This window comes from Cyprinodon tularosa, unplaced genomic scaffold (genome assembly GCF_016077235.1).
Source record: "Cyprinodon tularosa strain WSP-4 unplaced genomic scaffold, ASM1607723v1 ctg94, whole genome shotgun sequence".
Classification (NCBI taxonomy): Eukaryota; Metazoa; Chordata; class Actinopteri; order Cyprinodontiformes; family Cyprinodontidae; genus Cyprinodon; species Cyprinodon tularosa.
In genome coordinates, this window is record NW_024039718.1 from 1,812,472 (window position 1) to 1,832,485 (window position 20,014).

General features: G+C 36.6%; 1 protein-coding gene across 1 annotated transcript in view; it reads right to left on the bottom strand.

Annotated features, from left to right (window-relative positions):
• Nucleotides 1-13,063: 13,063 nt before the first annotated feature.
• Nucleotides 13,064-20,014, bottom strand: part of amacr (alpha-methylacyl-CoA racemase) — a 45,247-nt gene continuing 38,296 nt past the window's right edge. Inside the window, exon 6 of the mRNA XM_038275096.1 lies at nt 13,064-14,181. Coding sequence (XP_038131024.1) covers nt 13,772-14,181 — 410 coding nt within the window. The 3' untranslated portion in view covers nt 13,064-13,771. The remainder of the gene's footprint in view (nt 14,182-20,014) is intronic.

Here is a 20,014-nt window from a genome sequence, read left to right on the forward strand (position 1 = left end):
TCATGTGAGTGTGTGTGTTTGAGTGTGCAGAAAATACTGGCTCTAGAAGTGAATGGCCTTAATTTGACTGCAACTCGAAGAAACCACCAATTTGTTATGGACACGTTTCACTCTAAGCTCTGTTTATTTTCTTGTTTAACTTTGACTGAAAAGATTAAAATGGGTCAAAATTTTTACAAATGAAGCCCAAAACACCAGAAATCCCCAAATAGAAATATAGCAATTTCCTGTATGGACCAATCCACCAAAGAACAGCATAAACCTGGAATAGCAACAGCAAAATGCTTCTAATGACAAAATATAAAAAATAGGGATATATTTGCAACCTGAATGAACATTACCACTATGTAGTGGCACTAAGTTTGGACTGGGTTCAGCCTCCAGGAAAAAAAGTGCTTTTTAAAACGGTCTCCATCCATCCTTCTTTTTTCTTCTGCTTTATCCGGGGCCAGGTCGCGGAGGCAGCAGTCTAAGCAGAGATTCCCAGACTTCCTGATCCACACACAACTCCTCCAGCTGCTCTAGGGGGGCCCCGAGGGGACGCCAGGCCAGCTTGGACACATAGTCCCTCAAGCTTGTCCTGGGCCTTCCACATGTCCTCCCGTAGGACATGCCTGGAACACCTCCGGAGGGAGGCGACCAGGAGGCATCTGGAACAGATGATCAACCACTGCAGCTGGCTCCTTCCGACGTGGAGGAGAAACGACTCTACTCTGAGCTCCTCACCCAATCTCGAAGGGTGTGCCCAGCCATCCTGCAAAGGAAACTCATTGTAACCAGCATTGTGGTACAAATTACGTACTTTAATTATTTGTTATTTAAACATCAATGCAGCAAGCAAAAAATGCTGTATTACCAAATATGTGTAAAACTCTTGATTTTGTCAAAATCTCTACATTTAAATAAATAAAAAATAATACAAATATATTTTAAAATTTAATTATCAATTTGAAAACATTTAGGGTTTTATCAAAAACTAATGTTTTGGCTTTAAACACTTGAATTTACAATTTCCTTTTAAAAGAGTTTGTGTAAAAGCAATGATTACAACAAATGATGAGTCTTTTACTCTACATAAATGATACTATAAAAAATATATGACCTATGCAAAGGAGGGACTGATCATACTAATAAAAGCTCTACAAAAAAGAGAAAAAACATGTTTAATCAGGGAATTCTGCATAGAAATTAAAGGACTGTAAAGGGGTGAAAGGAAATAGAGTTTCATTACTAATTACTAATAATGAATAATGGCTTTAAACTTATCTGTTTTTTCCCAACTTACAGGGTCAGTTAGCTGTGCTGAGGTGTCAGTGAACTTCTGAAAACAGTAGGAAAAGATAATTTAACAGACTGCCACTGTTACAGTGGAACCATGTAGACAAAAGCATAATCATTTGTGGCAAATATTAAGATTTAAACACAACTCAGGAGTAAGATACAAATAAAGTACACAAGAACACAGAGGATAATATATTTGCAAAAAGCAAATACATAAATTGCTAAATAAATGTATAAGACATTAAACATATGGTCGGATCTTTTGATTTTATGTAGGTAAAAGCTTTGCTGCAGAGTTTTGTTTCAGCTCAAGTTTATTGAGGGACTGTTGGGATGTTCTAGCACAGAGTGCATTACAGTAAACTAATCTACTAGAAATAAATGCATTAATCAATTTTTCCACATCAGGTTGTGACTGAGGGGATTTGATTTTTGATATGATTCTCAGGTGAGAAAATGCAGACAGTGACGTATTATGGATGTGATTCTAAAAGCAAAGGCCACAATCTAAAAACAAAGCTAGATTATTTACCGCACTTTGGATTCATGCAGTAAAGAATAGTGAAAGGAATAAATCATCCCTCCATTTCTCTCCTGGTTCATTTCTTCTTTCTGACTAATACAAATAAAGATGTCTGCAGAGAATACTGTAGACTTGTTTGCAACAGATCTTTAAGATGGAAAATTAATAACTGATACATCTGTCTCTGTCTAAAAGTGAGAGAAAGATTTCTTGCATATTGGCTTTTAGAGCAACTGCTGTTAATGTGATCAATGCATCGATGGTGTATTAAATCAAAGCCACAACAAAGCAGTTACATTTCCATTTTTAAATATCAAGTCATTTGTCATCAGATTAGGGGCTTCGATAAGCCTCATTTATTAAAGCCGTAAACTGATGTAGTCATGCAAATCGGATTGTTGATAAAGTATTTGAAAACACTTTTAATTGCATTTATCAAGCAGATGCTGATACCAAATCAAATTAGCCTTCATTAGATCAAAGGAAGAATAACTGATTCTTGGAGCAGAAAAACATGTTAAAAGAAATAATAAAAAATCTGTAACACAAATAATCTATTTGTCACAGAAGAAGATGCTGTAACATATACAGTTACTTGATGGCATTTACTTTATTAATTCTACCCTTTAAAGTATTAAATGTCATTTAAAGCAGAACTGTGGTGCTTGCCTGGAAGTGAAAAATCCGAATGCCTGTTGAAGACGTGACATTAAGGAGGACTACCTCCAATAATAAAAGAGCTGTCTTATTCCTGCAGGAGATCTTCAGTCAGTACTGAATCTGCGGTCAGACAAAAGCAATTTAAAGCCTGGAAGGTATTTAATGACAGTGTTGTGGAGGTGGGCGGATAAAGGTGAAAGCAAACTGAGATCAGTGAATTTATTATTCTGGGCAGTTATTGACTATCAAGGGTTAAAAAAATCCTCAGACTGTTGTTATTTTAGCAATAACTTCAGCTAAGGTGCACATCAGGAGGCCATCTGTTGGATATACCAATCAAATATTCCTTCGTCTCTCATACTGTATGTAAGAAATGGGCAATGTAAAAAAAAACATAAATAAGTAAAGAGTGAAACTCTGGGAATGCTACTTTAAAGATTATAAAAATTATGCAGTCTTCCAGGAAGTTGCTGCTTTACCTGATCTATTGGGAATGTTTTTATTTCTTAATAACTGAAAAGGTTTAAAGTTATTTCAATGCACTTGATAGAGCATTTTACTGTTATTATGCTATGGTCATAAACAAGATTTTACATTGTAACTAACCAAAGCCAGTAAAACTAGAGCTGCAGACAACAAATCACATATTTAGTCACACAAAAGCTAAAAAGGGAAAATAGTTGTTTTTAATTTATCTGTTAGATATTTTTTTGTGAAAATGCAAATCTATAATTTTTACCAAATTTATCAAATGGCTAATGTTTAAGGTTCTTCCATCTTTCACACCTTACAGTATATGACTTCTGTGTTTACATAAAGACCAGTGAGATTTATCAATTTACAAATGACTATCAGGAGTAGGAGCCAAAGTGAGGAGAAACACAGCTGCAAATATTTTGTGGGAGTGGAAAGTTTCAACACTGAAGAGTGTTGCTGACATTCAGGTTGTAAATGAAGTAACTTCATCTTGTCCTGCTTAGAACATCTAACCTTTTCTAGAACCGAATTCTCAGAGTATTTATAAAAATGTGAAAAGTCATGTTGTCCGGCTTCTGTTTTAACCCCTCCAGACCAAACCCAAACGGGGTTGGCCAATCACGTTTTAGTATTAAGGTGGGACATTACAATAGCTTCGTCTGGATTCCTGATTTCCTCTTTGAAAGTGAAACAGCAAGAGAGTAAAAGCTTCAACTGTTATACTTTCTCATACAGTCTGCAGTTTCTTAATTTGTTACTCTGATTGATTAAAACCCAACTTTAGCTGGTTTGCACTAGGTGCCGTAGGAACCTTCTGAGCCATTGAGCTCAGAAGGTTCTGATAAACGATCGTTTTTATCATATTTATCATATTTATCTATGGGCACTTTTTATTATTGTACCAAAACAGTAATGTGTATATCTATCTATCTATCTATCTATCTATCTATCTATCTATCTATCTATCTATCTATCTATCTATCTATCTATCTATCTATCTATCTATCTATCTATCTATCTATCTATCTATCTATCTATCTATCTATCTATATATATATATATATATATATATATATATATATATATATATATATATATATATATATATATATATATATATATATATATATACACGTATGTATATGTACTGAATGTATGTATATACAAAAAAAATCCTAAGTCTAGGCTGAAGAATGTAACACAGAGTTGCTGATTTCTGATGTTGTATTTTATGGGACAAGAGTAACCTACTAGAAAAACTCTTTCATTTCTCTTTTTTCGGTATTCTCCTCAGGGTATTTCAATGTCAGATGTCCTCTCTGACATTAACAAATGTTCTGACGGCTGGAAAACCTCAATTCTCTGACTCCCTGAAACCTGCCAGCAGGTGAGCCCCATTTATGCTGTCTTTTAGTTTGATGAAATCCTAAACCAGTGTCAAGAGGCACTGACTGATTGAAGGCTTATATTAACCAACAGATGGACCAGAAACTTTTTATATGGATGTGCCAACACCTACATTTAGCACAAGACAGAATTAAAAAAAGAAACACCTATAATGGGAGAAATCAAACAAATAACCTACAAACTAGGAGATGTTAATATGTTTTTTTTTTTGACATATGAAGTAACAGCAAACAGATGTTAAAGTTTAAAGAAACTCGGTTTACTTGCCAAATGCTTATGTTGCATAGAATACAAAGCCCGGGGGGAAGATTAGAGAGCTATTTCAAGGTTAACACACACACATTACAGAACATATATTTTGATGGAGCTCTAGGGATTCCATCTGTCAGAAATTCACAGACATTTTTTTCATCTCTGTTATTTATGCTGATCTTTTTATATCCAAATAAAGCCTGATCCAAAAATTGGTTGCTAAATTCTCAGCTGTGACTGAGCTCTATCATCTCTCAGACTTCTTGAAACTTTTTGCTACCCAGATTTTATGTTTGCCAGATATATTCTGGCAGCCAGAGGGCCTGGGTGAAATTACCTGAATTTATCGAAAGAAAAAAGTCAAGGAGAATTCCACGTTCTAATATTTCAAACAAACCCAGTTAAGGCAACTTTTTGAGCTCTAGTAGTTAAGACATCCTTTCTCTGGGAACCACAATATATGGCTTCATATTTTTTATATTGGAATAAGAAACTTCAGTGCATTTTACTATGAAGTAATTTGAAAACCCAAAAGAAGTATCCAAAAATTATGTGAAGGAAAGAAATCTGCTTCCATTTTTGTCCTAAGATTCATGAATCATTATTCTCAACCCACTGTAGCCTCCCTGTCCATGGTGAAGAAAAAAAATAAAAAATCCCATAACATGATCCTTATGTTTAATTACTGGAATGGTGTGCCACAGATTCTGCTTGGCACACCGGCCAAAGGTCTTTGTCTCATCTGATGAGATTGTCCTTCCCATGTGTTTCCTCTACATAGCTAACGGCAAAGTGAACTGCAAATATACCGTACCTTTTAGGGCTTTCTTTCAACAATAGCTTTCTTCTACACGCTATTGCATTCATAAAGGCTTATAGTTTATTGTTGAGTATAGCTGGAACATCTATGCTCAGAGTTATGCATGTATAATACTCCCCTTAAGTTAAAATGGCCAGCCAGGATGCTTCTGTAATCATAGATTGAACTGTTATTCTTGAGATGTCCAACATTAAATACTGAATTACAACTTTATTCCTTCATTCCTGACTTGTCTGGGGAATTCTAAAGACAACAGGTCATACTTAATTTTATTTAAGGGTTGCAGCATACAGGGGTGTGATTACTTCTTCGGTAAAAAAAAAAAAATGCAAAAATTAGTTTTCTCAGTCAGAGAAAGTTTGGATGTAACATTACAACTGTTTAATTACTGTTTAAAAATGGGTTTGAGTGGATTTTGATGGTGCTGGAAATTTAAAAAAAAACATGTATGAAGTGGACTCCAATGTATGTCTAGTACTGGAAAATCTTTCAGTTATTCTACTGTATGTTAGATGCAAAACAACCCCAGCCAGGTCACACAATGTGCAAGCAATATTAACTGTTTATGATGGCTGGGTTCAAAGTGCTGCTGTGTTTACAAAGCTCTCTTTGCTTCTCGTTGACTTTAATCCTCTGGTGCTCATAAAAATGTTTAACAAGTCACAATATCTAACTAATCATTCCTGTATCATTAATTAAAATAAAAGGGAAAGACATTCATCTGTCCCCACAGAAAAATGAAACACAAAAATGTCAAATTAACTGTGTATTAAGGGCAAATTTGCAATACATGAAGAAAATAAATTGAATTTTCACCTAACAAACATCCCTTTAATGACAAACATTGGTAATAAAAAGTTGCAGCAATAAAATCCATACTATCGCTATTTCGATTTACTCTTCATGAAAACATTTAGTCATTAATATCTGTCATTTAAAGCTTTACATTTTAATATTTAAGTCATCATATGAAGCACATGATTCTGACATAAATGTGTGTGGCAAATAACAAAAAGGTCTTTCCAACATTTCCAGGGAAAAGTGCAAAGACCTTTCAACCGGTGAATGAATCACAAGGGTTCCTCTGTAGTGGCTGGCTCCTCAAAGCTAATCAAGTGATGCGTGTGATCCCCGAGGGAGGGATAGAGATCCGGAGAAGGAGAGGAGGGAGCAGTCAGAGAGTTGCTTGAAGAAAAAACATACCGAAGGCAGGCTAGAAAGTCTTCATATGAAAGACTAGAAAGGCACAAGATATCACCTGCTTTCTCTGACATGCACACACAGCCGCGTCAAATGTTAGGGCCCACTGATAGCTCCCACATGCTCATTCATGTGCTGGCATCTGGTAGAACCAAATGTGTTTGTATTCCTCCTTCTGGAATGACTATTCAAGTGTGAGAAACTTACTTAGAATAAAAACAAGACAATATTACACATTTAACAATTTGGAGACACAAAATTCCACTTTTTAGTACACAGTTATTGTTTATATCTATACGTTGCAACTGATAACCTCAAGCCCAAAACATTTTGCTCCTTTAAAATGTCACATAAGATCAAAAATAAGAATTTTAAATTGTTATGAAAAACTTCTTACCTTAAATTCATCCAATAGGCAGCCATTGCTTAACAAGCTGCCATTTTTACAGAAAGCTGTATGGATGCATATGGTTGGGAGATAGAGTTGAAGGAGAGATGTGGCTCAATTCAATTCAGTTTATTTTTATTGTCCAAATTCACAACACATGTCATCTCAAGGCACTTTAAAGAGACAATTTAACCAGATGAAGAAGATACACATGCAACAGGGATAGTTCAAACCTTGAAAGGATTCTGATGCATGCCGTTTCAGGAATTTGGGCCAAAGAACTAAACCAAGACCAAATCTGGATCCATATCCTGAATTAAAACAGATTTGTTTCTTCCTCCAAGGCACTTCTAAACCAGAGACAATGTCTGAAACATCTAAGTAAGCTAAGTAAGTGACCAGGGCAGCATTGGACACCCCAGGTGTCACGCAAGTTGTATGACAAGTCACTTCACGTGATTTTAGCGAAATATTAGAACAGACATCATGTTTGGTTGTCATTTCTGTGCTTGGTAAGTAAACACCTGACTTTGTTTTTATTTTGTGGCATAGTTGGGATCTTAATTGGTCTCAAGTCAACCCATTTGTGTAAAAGTTTTCACATGGCACTCCCCAAACATTAAGACCAATGGAGTAAAGTGTTCTATGAGCAAAAAGTCTAAACAACAAAGAGGCTTCTTATTGCCAAATATTTCTTAGACTTGTAAAAATGAATTAAAGCTGCACTTGTGAGGCCAATATTTACTCAAAGAGATGTGTTACCACTTGTTGAATACAGACTGAAGTTATCTGCAGTAACAACTATTATTAAAGGCATAGTGTTGCACTAATTTGGCTTTTTGTTGAAAACACAAAAATAAGTACATAGTTTGCCAAAGTCTATAACAACCACACCAAATCATTACCGGTGATGCATAAATAAAAGTGGAAAGAGACATAATTAAAAGAAAATACAAGAACAAATGAAAATAACAGTAATTGCAGACATTTTCTTGCCAAGACAAAGCATTTCAAAGACCTTTCACCAAGCATTTTTATATGTCATTATGTGTTGCATAATGCTTTAATTACATCATTTAAAAACTAAATAGAAAAACCATTTATATTTAACAATGCTAGACATCCAATGACAGGAAAAATAAAGCAGCATGAAGAACGAGCAACATGACTTAATTTAATCGTTCCATGAAGGCTGCTTCTTAATTCATCCATGTTTCTGTTGCATATTGAAAAATAATTAATTCACCAGAATGTGAAATGCATAATAGATGTTGTTTTGAAATAATGCATGTAAAATAAGCAGATTTCTTTAAAATTGAAGGAAGCTTCAATGATGAAGCAGCAGTCAACATCGCAGAGATGATTGCACATGCTGACCTTTAAGCAAGCAAATCAAAAAATGATCTCTCTAAAAGAAAACAAAAAAAATCAGCTATTGTGTGCTCATTTAACTGAGGCCCAGTGTAAGGTCCATCTCATGCTTTAGTATTTATCACAGCAAACACACCATAATCCTTTGTGTTTGATCCCACATGATGCAAGTTAGATGTTGTGATTCATGAAAGAAATTCCTCACATAACTCGTATGTTTTGCCCTGGTGTTACAACAGAGTCTGTAAGAAACTATGTTTTTAGTCAAGGACAGGAAGGTAGAGAAAAGCAAATAATTGTAGTAATGTATAACGGAGTCTTTTATTGGGTGATGCTGCTCGGGTGGAAACTTTTTCTCCTCCTTATTACAAGGTGGCAGATAATGTGAGGAATGGCCCATGGCCACAAGGTACGCCATGATCATGGTTGGAATACCACCAGAACCTGAAAACTTGGCTCTTAATGAACCCAGGCACAAAATATCTAGCTTTTTTCTTCAGTAGAAGTCTGGTTTGTAAATCCAGACTTGTGCAATAACACAAGTTTTCCTCAGACATTATTAATCACTCCATTTCTTATCTAAACACAAATGTAACCTTTTCATCTCAGCAACAGAAGCCTCACATATTGCAGAAGAAAAATATGTCTGCCTATCTGGCTGTATCCTGCCCCCCACCGTTTGTTCATCTTATCAGATCGACTGCTGAAAACGTCAAAAGAGGGAAATTTTAGATACATGACACCCTTTTAATATTTTGATCTTGTCGTTAATATATGTCCTTCCTTGGGATGCCATCACCTTAAACACAAAGACTAACACCATTTTTTATTTTTTATTTATAAGGCTCGCAGCCTCAGCTCACAGCCGAGCCATAGCATCAGTGTAAAGTCGTGCCAGCAAATAGTTTGTTTCGCATCAAAGGCATCATTAAAGCTGGAACCCCCAATGTTTTCTCACATAACCTCCAACAAAACCGAAAATTATTAACTAGATCGAATCTGTTTAATGTTTTTAAGCTAACAGCATGCAAAGGGATCCAAGAGAGGCTGGAACAAAAGAGTCCTGTTAACATAGCAGACCAAAGTGGCACTGCTTTATAATCTATGCCCACTAATCTTCATACTGGGAGCAAAATATACATTTACATCATGTATATCTATATATTAACATGGGCGCTTTATAATGTTGATCATTTATATTTCTTTAGGACCTTAACTGGAAAGCAGTATATGGGCTTTTCCTATAATCCTCTTTCATTATACAAACGTGACTTTGCCACTCGCTTCAAATAAGATTATAAGCCATAGAAACCAATTGCTACATATTATATTTCATTCTTGAATAAAGATATTGACTCTGGGAATCAAGCTTACCATGAGACACACTGACACCTACAGCTAAACAAATTTTTTTCTGCAGCTGACCGTATCTGGTTATCTGTCACCCATCAGCTTAAATCCATTGGTCAAACCCATCTCACACCATCCTGCTGAGCCACTGCCCTGGAGAGCAAAAGAAAGGGTGAGGAAGAGTAAAGTGAGTCTCTAAGAAGCGGCATGTGAAACTACATATTTGCCATGCATAAAATTTGGACATTAAGAACTCAAAGCAAAAACTCTAAACTAAGGAGTTTCTAATGCTGCTTTCGATCAATCGAGGGAACAGAAAAGCTCAATAAGGAGAAAAAAAAACAAGCAAATTGTTTTAAAAAGTAATTTCTACACACTTGAATTTAATTTAGAGTAATATAGTGTTGCAATGTCTGAGTGAGGACTTGAAACCCATTTCAAAGATCATCCTCTGTGCATTTTTTTAACCCATTAAGAGCCGTGTTGTTTACCATCATATAGATTGCTTTTCCAGATCTGCAGTTTGTTGATATTACAAACACAATTAGTCAGCTGCTAAGAACAAAATAAATTGAAATTAAAACTTAGACGTAAACCCTGCAGTAGTTTATTAAATTCTGATGGGAGCTTTAAAAGTATAACCTTATATACAAATAATTGTGGAACTTTCCCTTCTTCATTCTTCATTCTTTATGATTCCTTATCTGATCATTATTTCTTGCTTATATTACTTCTTTAACCTTGTCTAAGTATTTATACCTGAACCTTAAGGCAGATTTTTCTGTCGCAATCTCTTAAGTCACATTCCTTTTTCTTCTTTATCTTTCGCAAGCTTTTGTGTTGGATCTTTGTTTCCTGACAATATCTCTAAAAACATGAAAATAACTGAGATTTTTCTAAAGCTAACATGACAGCTTTTATTCATCTTTGTAGAAAAAAAAAACAAAAAACAAAAACTAAAAAACTTGCATGCATTGAAAAATAAGCAGCAGACAATAAAACTGCCCGACAGCCATAATTTGACCTCTGACAGTCTGCCGGTTGGCTGCTTTCTACCAACCAGCTATCATTAGATGAAACCAAAAACATGAAATGTCCCTCACTCTATTCCTGAACGGTTTTTGCACTTGTTTATCAGCAGTATTCAAAAAGGTCATGCCTGGGTCAATCTCATATTTTAGATTTTTGGGCAAATAATTCAACAGCTGTTAAGTTTAATACCCCTGCTACATCATACCATCTTTTAGGCACACATACTGTGCACCGCTGAGCTGATCCGTAACAAACATTTGGCAGGAAAATCTTAAAAATCTGTGGAAGCGACAAAATAAGCAGGTTTTTTCACAGAATTATATACAATTCACTTAAGAGGATAAAGTAGTGAAATTATACCAGGATATACCATATTTATTCTCTAAACCACTGTTTATTGAATAACTATTACATGAGTAATGCAGTTTTTAGAGACATCTGACTGATGCAGTGGCTCACTTAGATAATGGATCCTAAAAGGTTAGACTTTCTATAAATAGAAAATGCTATATGTTTTTTTAAGGTCCTATATAAATCAGCTTGGTTATATGCAGGTAATACATTCAAATATTTCCTGAAATGTTGACTGAACCAAACCTACCGTTATCCAAGGTGTACGTCTTTCTAGTTTTTGTTATGATTTTCATGCTGATGACTGGCTTGATTTCTCATTTCATTCACCTGTCTAGCTCTGCCCTGTTCCTCATCACTGTTCATCTGATCCACCTGCTACTATTTAAACTACCTGGTCCCAGCAATCAGTGCCAGATTATTCTTGAGCCTTTGATGTAAAGAGTTTTTCTAGCATTACTAATATTATTGTGTTTGCCTGATCCTGACCTGTTTCTGTATTCTGACTTTTGATCCTGCCTGTCCCTTTCTGATCTGTTTGCCTGGCCTGTCTTTGGACTCCTGTTTTATTCTTCTGTGGACTGAACCTTGATCTGCCTCTTGACTTCACCCTGTGAAATATCCTGCCTTCCTTCGTCAGCTCGGATCTGATCTCCTGTTCGTTCTGCAGCATTCTATGCTTCCGCATCTGGAACTCTCGTGCAGCATCTGCTGCGTCTTGTCAGTCGACTGGCTGGAATCATCCTTGTTCTCTGGACATGGACTGAACTGTCAAACTAGGTTAGTTACTTGCACGTTCATAATCATCCTCCATCAGTATTATTGTGGTCACTAACATGTTGTTTCTCTCCTGTAGACGTTCCTGTCTTATACGCCCTAGCTGCTGCTACTGCAGATTTGCAACCTGTTTTTAAATAAATGCTTTAAGTTATCCCACTGTCTGTCTTGAATGAATACTGGGTCCCTCTGTTCTGAGTCATTACAGAAGTTTGCATACTGAAGTTTAAATTATTAAAATTTCATTCATTGCTTCAAAATACTTCACACAAAATGTTCATTTCCCACCTTTTTCACAACTGCTTGGATTAACTCTCAACTGTTGGCTGTCGCTGTTACACATTTGAATTTCCCCATTGTGGGTCAGTAGAAGGTGTTTTGTTTTTTTCCAATTCTGAAACAGTGAAAATGTGCATTAGACCAAAGCATCTGGAAGTTACTGCTGTCATAATGTTAATCACTCATACCCCATTATTGCCCATAGAAACATCTTTCTTAAGTGTTTCTTCATCCCAGCTGCTTAGCTCTGATCAAACAGTGCAACCAACATGGTTTCATTTTGTGTTGAATAATTTCTAACAGAAGGCCTTTTAGCACCTAAGTTAAAAAACATATACAACGCTACTCCAAACCCAAACAGATGCTCGGGTTCACATCGATACAAACAGTAAATCATAGTATTCTGTTATATTTTGTTAATAACCATTTAGAAAAAAGTGCATTCTCACATTTTATTCACATTATAGATCTTTATTTGCCATTTCTTGTTTTCTTTTCATTATATGATCTTTAATTTCTGGTCTTGAATAATAAATAAAAAGTAGATTTTTTGCATCTAAGCTTTAGTTTTAGTGAGAATCATTAAATCAAGCAATCATAATAACAGTCAATCATTGGAAACAAATGATTGTTTGGCAAACATGAGTGATGCAGAATATACAATCTAAATAACAGAACTTTCTAAACTAACAATTAATAATCAATTAAGTTTGAATCCAAATGACACTGGATGATAAATGTGCATAAAAGAGGACAATTTAAACCTTTAATGAAATGGAATGAAACATATTATCAGTTTTTATTATGTATGTCAAGTCATATTTAGTCATTATAAGGTTCAAATAAACCTATGAAAAGAAACTCTAATGTATACAAGTAAAACAAATAATCAAAATATTTCCTAGAAAGGTTTATTAGTCATAACAGATGCTACAGCTGATGCTACATTTTGTGTACAGATCAGAAAAATACAACAGTAGCTCCTTTAATGGGATGAATCATCCAAATGACAGCAAAAAATGCTGTAATATGGACCCTATTTCACAGCTGCTGTATCTGAATTGGTTTTAAAAAGACATTAAATCTGCAACACATCTGAAACCCAGACTTACTGCACAAGGCACAGAGACATCAGACTTTAGGATGAAAAACCTATAACCTCAGAGAGATAAAAAAAAAAAAAAAATGTTTCTATTTATTTGTACTGTCGCTGCTCTGCACTCTTTCAGGCTGGGCCCACAAATCTATTTTGTCATGTTTTGACCCTGAGCTAGGTAATATATCACCCATCACCATGGTTGGATTTCAGTGGAGGTTGTGCTTTCTACCAGGCTTTAAGACTGACTCATTCAGAAGGCAGGAGATGCAATAAAGAGTTAGGTATAGCTGTTGCATAAAGTATTCATGATCAACTGTAGAACCTAAAAGATATCTGCGTACCCTGTGGGAGCAAAGAATTCTCTCAACACTATCAAGTCAAGATAAACCACACAACATCCCCTTTTTAAATTTAGCTGGTCTCAAACACAGATTTATTTATTTTTTACTGCAATCTGTAAAAGCTTTTTTCAGTCTGCTCATCAGAGAGCAAAAATTTATTTTTTTACAGCTTTGCTTTGACAGCATTACACTGCACAATGCCGGCAGCTAACATCTTATCAATCTCTGCTGAAGTATAGCCGTATTCCAACAAGACATCAACTGTGTGTTCTCCAACTTCTGGGTTGGAAGCGAGACAGGGCTCAGCAGGAGTCCGAGACAGAACCGGAGCTGGCCGGGGGAACTCTTCCCCGCTGGAGTCCTTCATGAAAGAGCCTCTCTCTCGGTTGTGAGGGTGAGAGCTCACCTGGTCGAAAGACAACACGGGCGTAACGCACGCATCGGTTCCATCAAAAATCCTCGACCAGTCCGCCTGGGTCTTTGAAGCGAAGCGCTCTGTGAAGAGATGCCTGAGCTTCGGCCAGTCGTTAAAGCTCATCTGAGGAGGCAACTCTTCAGGGTCTAATTCTAAGCCTGAGGGAAGATAAAAAAATATACAAAACAAAATAGAAAAACTGATTTAACTCCATAAACAAAAGAAACAAAAATCCAACAGCAAAGTTATGTCAAATCAATCTGAGGGACCTTTGCAATGCATTACCATTTACTTTCTTTCAGACTTATCAATCAAATTCACTGATAAGACACTTATATTTTGTACTTTTTGTAACGTGTATTTGCAGTTTTTTAATTACCAAATATACCTCAAAAGTGCATAAAGCATGGCAGATTTTCTACTGTTCCAATCTGGATTATAAACCATAAACACATCCTCTTCCAGCTCTATGCTTCACAAAAAATAAACGAAAGATAGTCATGAGTAAAAAGGGATACAAACTTTTTCATACTCTTTCTTAATACATCTTCTACCCCTGTATTTTACAGTCCGCTTTCATGCTTGGGCATGTTGGCATTCGCTTTGAAAATTCTCGACTTTTAACCATTCTCTGGAAAGAGCAATGCATCATTTGTTTTTGTTCTTTTGTGATCTTTTTAAATCCATTACAAGACTTATAAGATCTTCTTTCAGACAGCTGTTATGATCTAACTATGGTGTTCACTCTAACAAGGTCAGGAAGTTTTAAACAGTAAAAACATCAAAGAAAATGTGGCAACTCGTAAAAACCCAGATAGAGGCTGTTGGTTTGGTTGTGCAAACAAAAGAAATTGCATATGCAATCAGTAGACTTTTTGAAGGTTATCTACTAAGATCGCTTTAGTTGCTAGCAGGTGCAAAACTGGTTCAAAGCAAAACCTTTAAAGAGGAAATTGCACATCCTGATGGAAGTTTGAGAGAGCAGAGTGGCAGTAAAATAACATATGAAGCAACAGAGTTGGATGCAGTGATGAGAATTATAATAAAAAAAGGACAATATTAGTAACAATCTTATTTATAATATACTTTCCATAAGGTGCATCTAGAAAGTATTGCCAGCATTTTACGGAAAATTCTGCCAAAATACCACATGTGTAATAAATACTCATATGAGCAGTTTTATTTAAAACAAGTATGTAAACTACTCTCCATGCACATTTTGGATGTTTTATGAGTGCAGATTTAATACTATTAGGTCCCAAATATATCACAACCATAATTGCATGCTCCTTTTCTGTGCTTGCTGTTTGCTTTTTATTAGTGTTGCGCCGATGCCATTTTTTGGCCTCAATACACGATACCTGGCTGTGCAGCATTGGTCGATGCCGATACCATCTGTTTTAAATTGATGCGTGTGTGTGTATATATGAAGAACTGCACACTACGTGGATGTAAAATAATTACTATCATACTTTGTCAAGCTGCTGCCTACCAGGGGCGTCTCTAGGTTTAAGACACAAGGGTGGCTCAGCCCCTAGAAGCATAGCGCGCGCCGAATTTTTTCAGTGCACCTGCTAAGGCGTTGTCTAAGACAAGGGTGTAACTTTGTGTTGAAAGTTGGTGGGGACGGCTCATAAGGAAAGGGAGCTACCTGCGCGACGCCTTTTTTTTTTTGTTGGAAAGGATAAAGCCAAAAAAATGCGAATAACATTTATCAATTTAATGCTTACAGTTGAAAACATAACTGTTACAATATTCACTTATATATTTTGTGCAAAAAATATCACATAAATCTAAACAGACAGTACAAATCAAATAAATATATCAATTTTGTAGAACATTTATTGACAGTCAATTTTGGGTCACTTTTTAAAATTAATTTACTTTTAAACCAGGACTCGGACAAGATCTTATGGGACCTTAAGCAGAATATGATTAAGCAACTCCGTCTTTCTGTCAAGAACATCCACTAGCAGGGTATCCAGGGGGGGATTTACCATTAGGCAATACTAGGCAGTTGCCCAGGGCCCCAAGTTCTGGGGGCCCCATAAAACTCTGTTTCCATGTATGGTTAATACAACTAATCCTTATTTGTGCACATTAATTATGTTTTTGATAAAAATCCTTTGGCTAAAATGCCATCAGAACGCTGATAAATAGAGAGAAAAAAGGGACAAGAAGAGAGGGACAAAACCTAGAACAGATAATGGATGTCTATTCTATTAACATTTCTCTATCTGTAGAATGGGTCTGTTTTATGGGTTTTCTTCTCAGGGGGCCCCCTGCCTGTCTTTGCCTAGGGCCCCAAATTTCCTAAATCCGCCCCTGAGGGTATCAATACTGATTTGATAGAATCTGGGAGAGCGGACTATGTTCAACCATCCATTTTCTTTAACCTTATCCCTCAGTGGGATCAGGAGGTGCTGGTGCATATCTCTAGCCACGTTCTGGGTGAGAGGTGGGATCACCCTGGACAGGTCACCAGTCTGTCGCAGTATGTTCAACCAGCTTAAAAGTAATCGGTAATCAGATTTATTATTTGCACTTTTACTAAGTGAACTTTCTAACTCCCTTAAATCTGAAATTCCAATTCCAAAATTGTTTAAATCTTTTATCTTTGGACCCCCTGCAGAGTGACGTCACACCTGCAAGATCCTATCCTTACCTTCCTGCTAGATTGCAAAAAGCAGCTTGCTCATGAGTTGTCAACTTAACACGCTAAATCTTAAATGTACGTGTACATATAAAAGAAAAAGGGGCGCAGTGCTTGCTACTGAATGGCAACACTATCAAAGTCAGGAAAAAGTTTTAAGTAAAGCCGGGATTAAAACAGTAGCTACAAGAAGCTTCAAATAAAAGGTGTTCTTTATGTTCAACCTAAACACCAACTCCGATAGACCATCAGTAGAGCAGGTGTTTAAATTTATCAATCACTGCTGCGAAAGCTTATAGCAGTGAAAGCTAATATACCACAGCCATCACTTAATAAACGCAAAATAAACAACCCTCTAAAAACGGAAAACTGTAATGGACTGAAAGTCCTGTTTTTTATGTGGGAAATTATTTGCGTGTGTTTTAGTATAATTCTGATATATTGGCGCTGTTGTCTGTTTCTATGGCAACGATACTGAATGTAGTGTAGCTTAGAGACCTGCATGGGTCGAGTTTTACCAACCCGCACCCGCCCGAACCCGTTAGGATGACTACCGAACCCGACCCGTCACCCGCGGATATCTTCAATTCAAATGTTATGGGGAGAGGGCGGAGGGGGGTGATGGGGAGAAAGCGAGAGGCAACAGATTCTTTTTTCTGAGTTTTTTTGTCGGGGTTTGTGGATGGTGAGCAGCGGGGAGATCTTTTTTTATTTTCTTTCTGAGGAGCGGCATGAATGGGGTTTTAATCAGATATACACAGCACCGAAAGCAAAATACGTGTACAAAATATTGGTGGGGACATGTCCACACCAGTTCTTAAGGAAGTTACGCCTATGATTGTTCAGATTAACTTGTCTTCTTTATGGCTTTTATTCGGTGCTTTACTGCATTTGTTTTGGGAAAATATGAGGAAAAAATAAATACAGAAAAAAAAAATATATTTTTTAAAATCGCAAAATAATTATAGGGTGGCTAATGCCAAAGAAAGGGTGGCTGAAGCCACCCTTAAATAGGTCTAACGACGCTTATGCTGCCTACCTTTGTGAAGCAAGAAAAAGAATGACACAAAGTGAATCAAATAGAAGTAGAAATAGACCTGTTTCTACTTGCTAATGTCTACTTTTGTCACTTTGAAGGGCTACCCACTACATGTGGGCATGTAACACATTAAACATTTGTGTGAAGAGTAGTTTATGAGTGTTAGTATGAAATAAAGCTGCTGGTATTTAGTAAAGCGGACTATTTATTGTGTGTGCACTTTTAGCAGTATCCTGGTGCTATATAAATGGTATTAATCTCTTTTCATAAAATTATACACACAAAACTACATTATATCAATGTTATATGCTTTTTGAGATTCTTGCAAGTTTAGAAAATTTGATTTACTGACCTATTCACAGCTTTTACTTAACACGTTCTTGATCCTTTTTTAGCAGCAATTACTTCATCAAGTCTTTTCCAATGTGATGCCACAAGCTTAGCACACCTATTTTCGCAGTAAAATATTCACCCATTTATCAGCTCAAGCTCAATCAGGTTGGATTAAATAGGTCTATTCACAGCCATGTTCTCTCTTTAGATATATTCAATCAGATTCAAGTCTGGACATTAATAGAGTGGTTCTGAAGCCACTCCTTTAGGCTCTTGTCTCTGTATTTTGGGTCATTATTACACTATGAGGTTAAAAACTCTGGAGCCGGTTTTTATTCTGGATTTTTCAGGATTCTGCCATTACTTATCACTGATGAAGGCCACTGTGCTTGTGGCACTGTGTCATTAAACCATTATGCTACAATGGGCGCAGACATTTTTGAGAATGGGTTTACATGTGACTTTTAGATGGTCAAATTATGGACAAAAAATAGCATCCAGTCTATTTCAGATTTGAACAATCGCTTTGCAGGTCTATCAGGAACTACAATTATTCCCAGTATTTTGCATGTTATGTTGATCAACATACACTCACCGGCCACTTTATTAGGTACCCCATGCTAGTAACGGGTTGGACCCCCTTTTGCCTTCAGAACTGCCTCAATTCTTCGTGGCATAGATTCAACAAGGTGCTGAAAGCATTCCTCAGGGAGTTTGGTCCATATTGACATGATGGCATCACACAGTTGCCGCAGATTTGTCGGCTGCACATCCATGATGCGAATCTCCCGTTCCACCACAATTGTCCAATTTCGATGAGCTTGTGCAAATTGTAGCCTCAGTTTCCTGTTCTTAGCTGAAAGGAGTGGCACTCAGTGTGGTCTTCTGCTGCTGTTGCCCATCTGCCTCAAAGTTCGACTGTGCATTCAGAGATGCTCTTCTGCCCACCTTGGTTGTAACGGGTGGTTATTTGAGTCACTGTTGCCCTTCTATCAGCTCGAACCAGTCTGGCCATTCTCCTCTGACCTCTGGCATCAACAAGGCATTTCCGCCCACAGAACTGCCGCGCACTGGATGTTTTTTCTTTTTCGGACCATTCTCTGTAAACCCTAAAGATGGTTGTGCGTGAAAATCCCAGTAGATCAGCAGTTTCTAAAATACTCAGACCAGCCGTTCTGGCACCAACAATCATGCCACGTTCAAAGTCACTCAAATCACCTTTCTTCCCCATACCGATGCTCGGTTTGAACTGCAGGAGATTGTCTTGACCATGTCTACATGCCTAAATGCACTGAGTTGCCGCCATGTGATTGGCTGCTTAGAAATTAAGTGTTAACGAGCAGTTGGACAGGTGTACCTAATAAAGTGGCCCGTGAGTGTATGTTCTGCATATTATAGCCGACAGAATAAAAAGTTTGTGCCTTCTGCTAATTTTATTTTAGACATGGAATCCACTTTGCAACTGGTTCGTAGATCAGCTTTGCAGAATCTATCAAATTTGCATGCATTTATATACAAGCAACCTTTAGAAGATCACAGCCTTAGTCTTAATCAAAGCCTTTAGGAGGTACACGAAATACACTTCTATTAGATTATTGTGTATTTGTCAGTCAATAATCTTACTAAAAAGCTTGACCTTTTCACATCTTAATTTTTGTTCCATAATAATAAGGTCACTACATAATTGCATTATTACTGTATCATAATCACAAGAGATGATGTCAAAGAATGTAGCCAACACTACTTATTTTAATAAACATGGGCAAAAAATATACCAACTGTAAACAATGGTTTTTTGCAAAGAAAGGTGTAAAGCCATCAACACTTTGGATCAAATGTGAGAAGATACTGCCATGAAAGCAGGCAATAAAATAGAATTCGAATTATGAAAGAGGTATGGAGCACTGTGTCTGATAAAAGAGCATTGGGAAATCCAAGAGTGTAAAGCAAGTGTCAGTGTGATCAC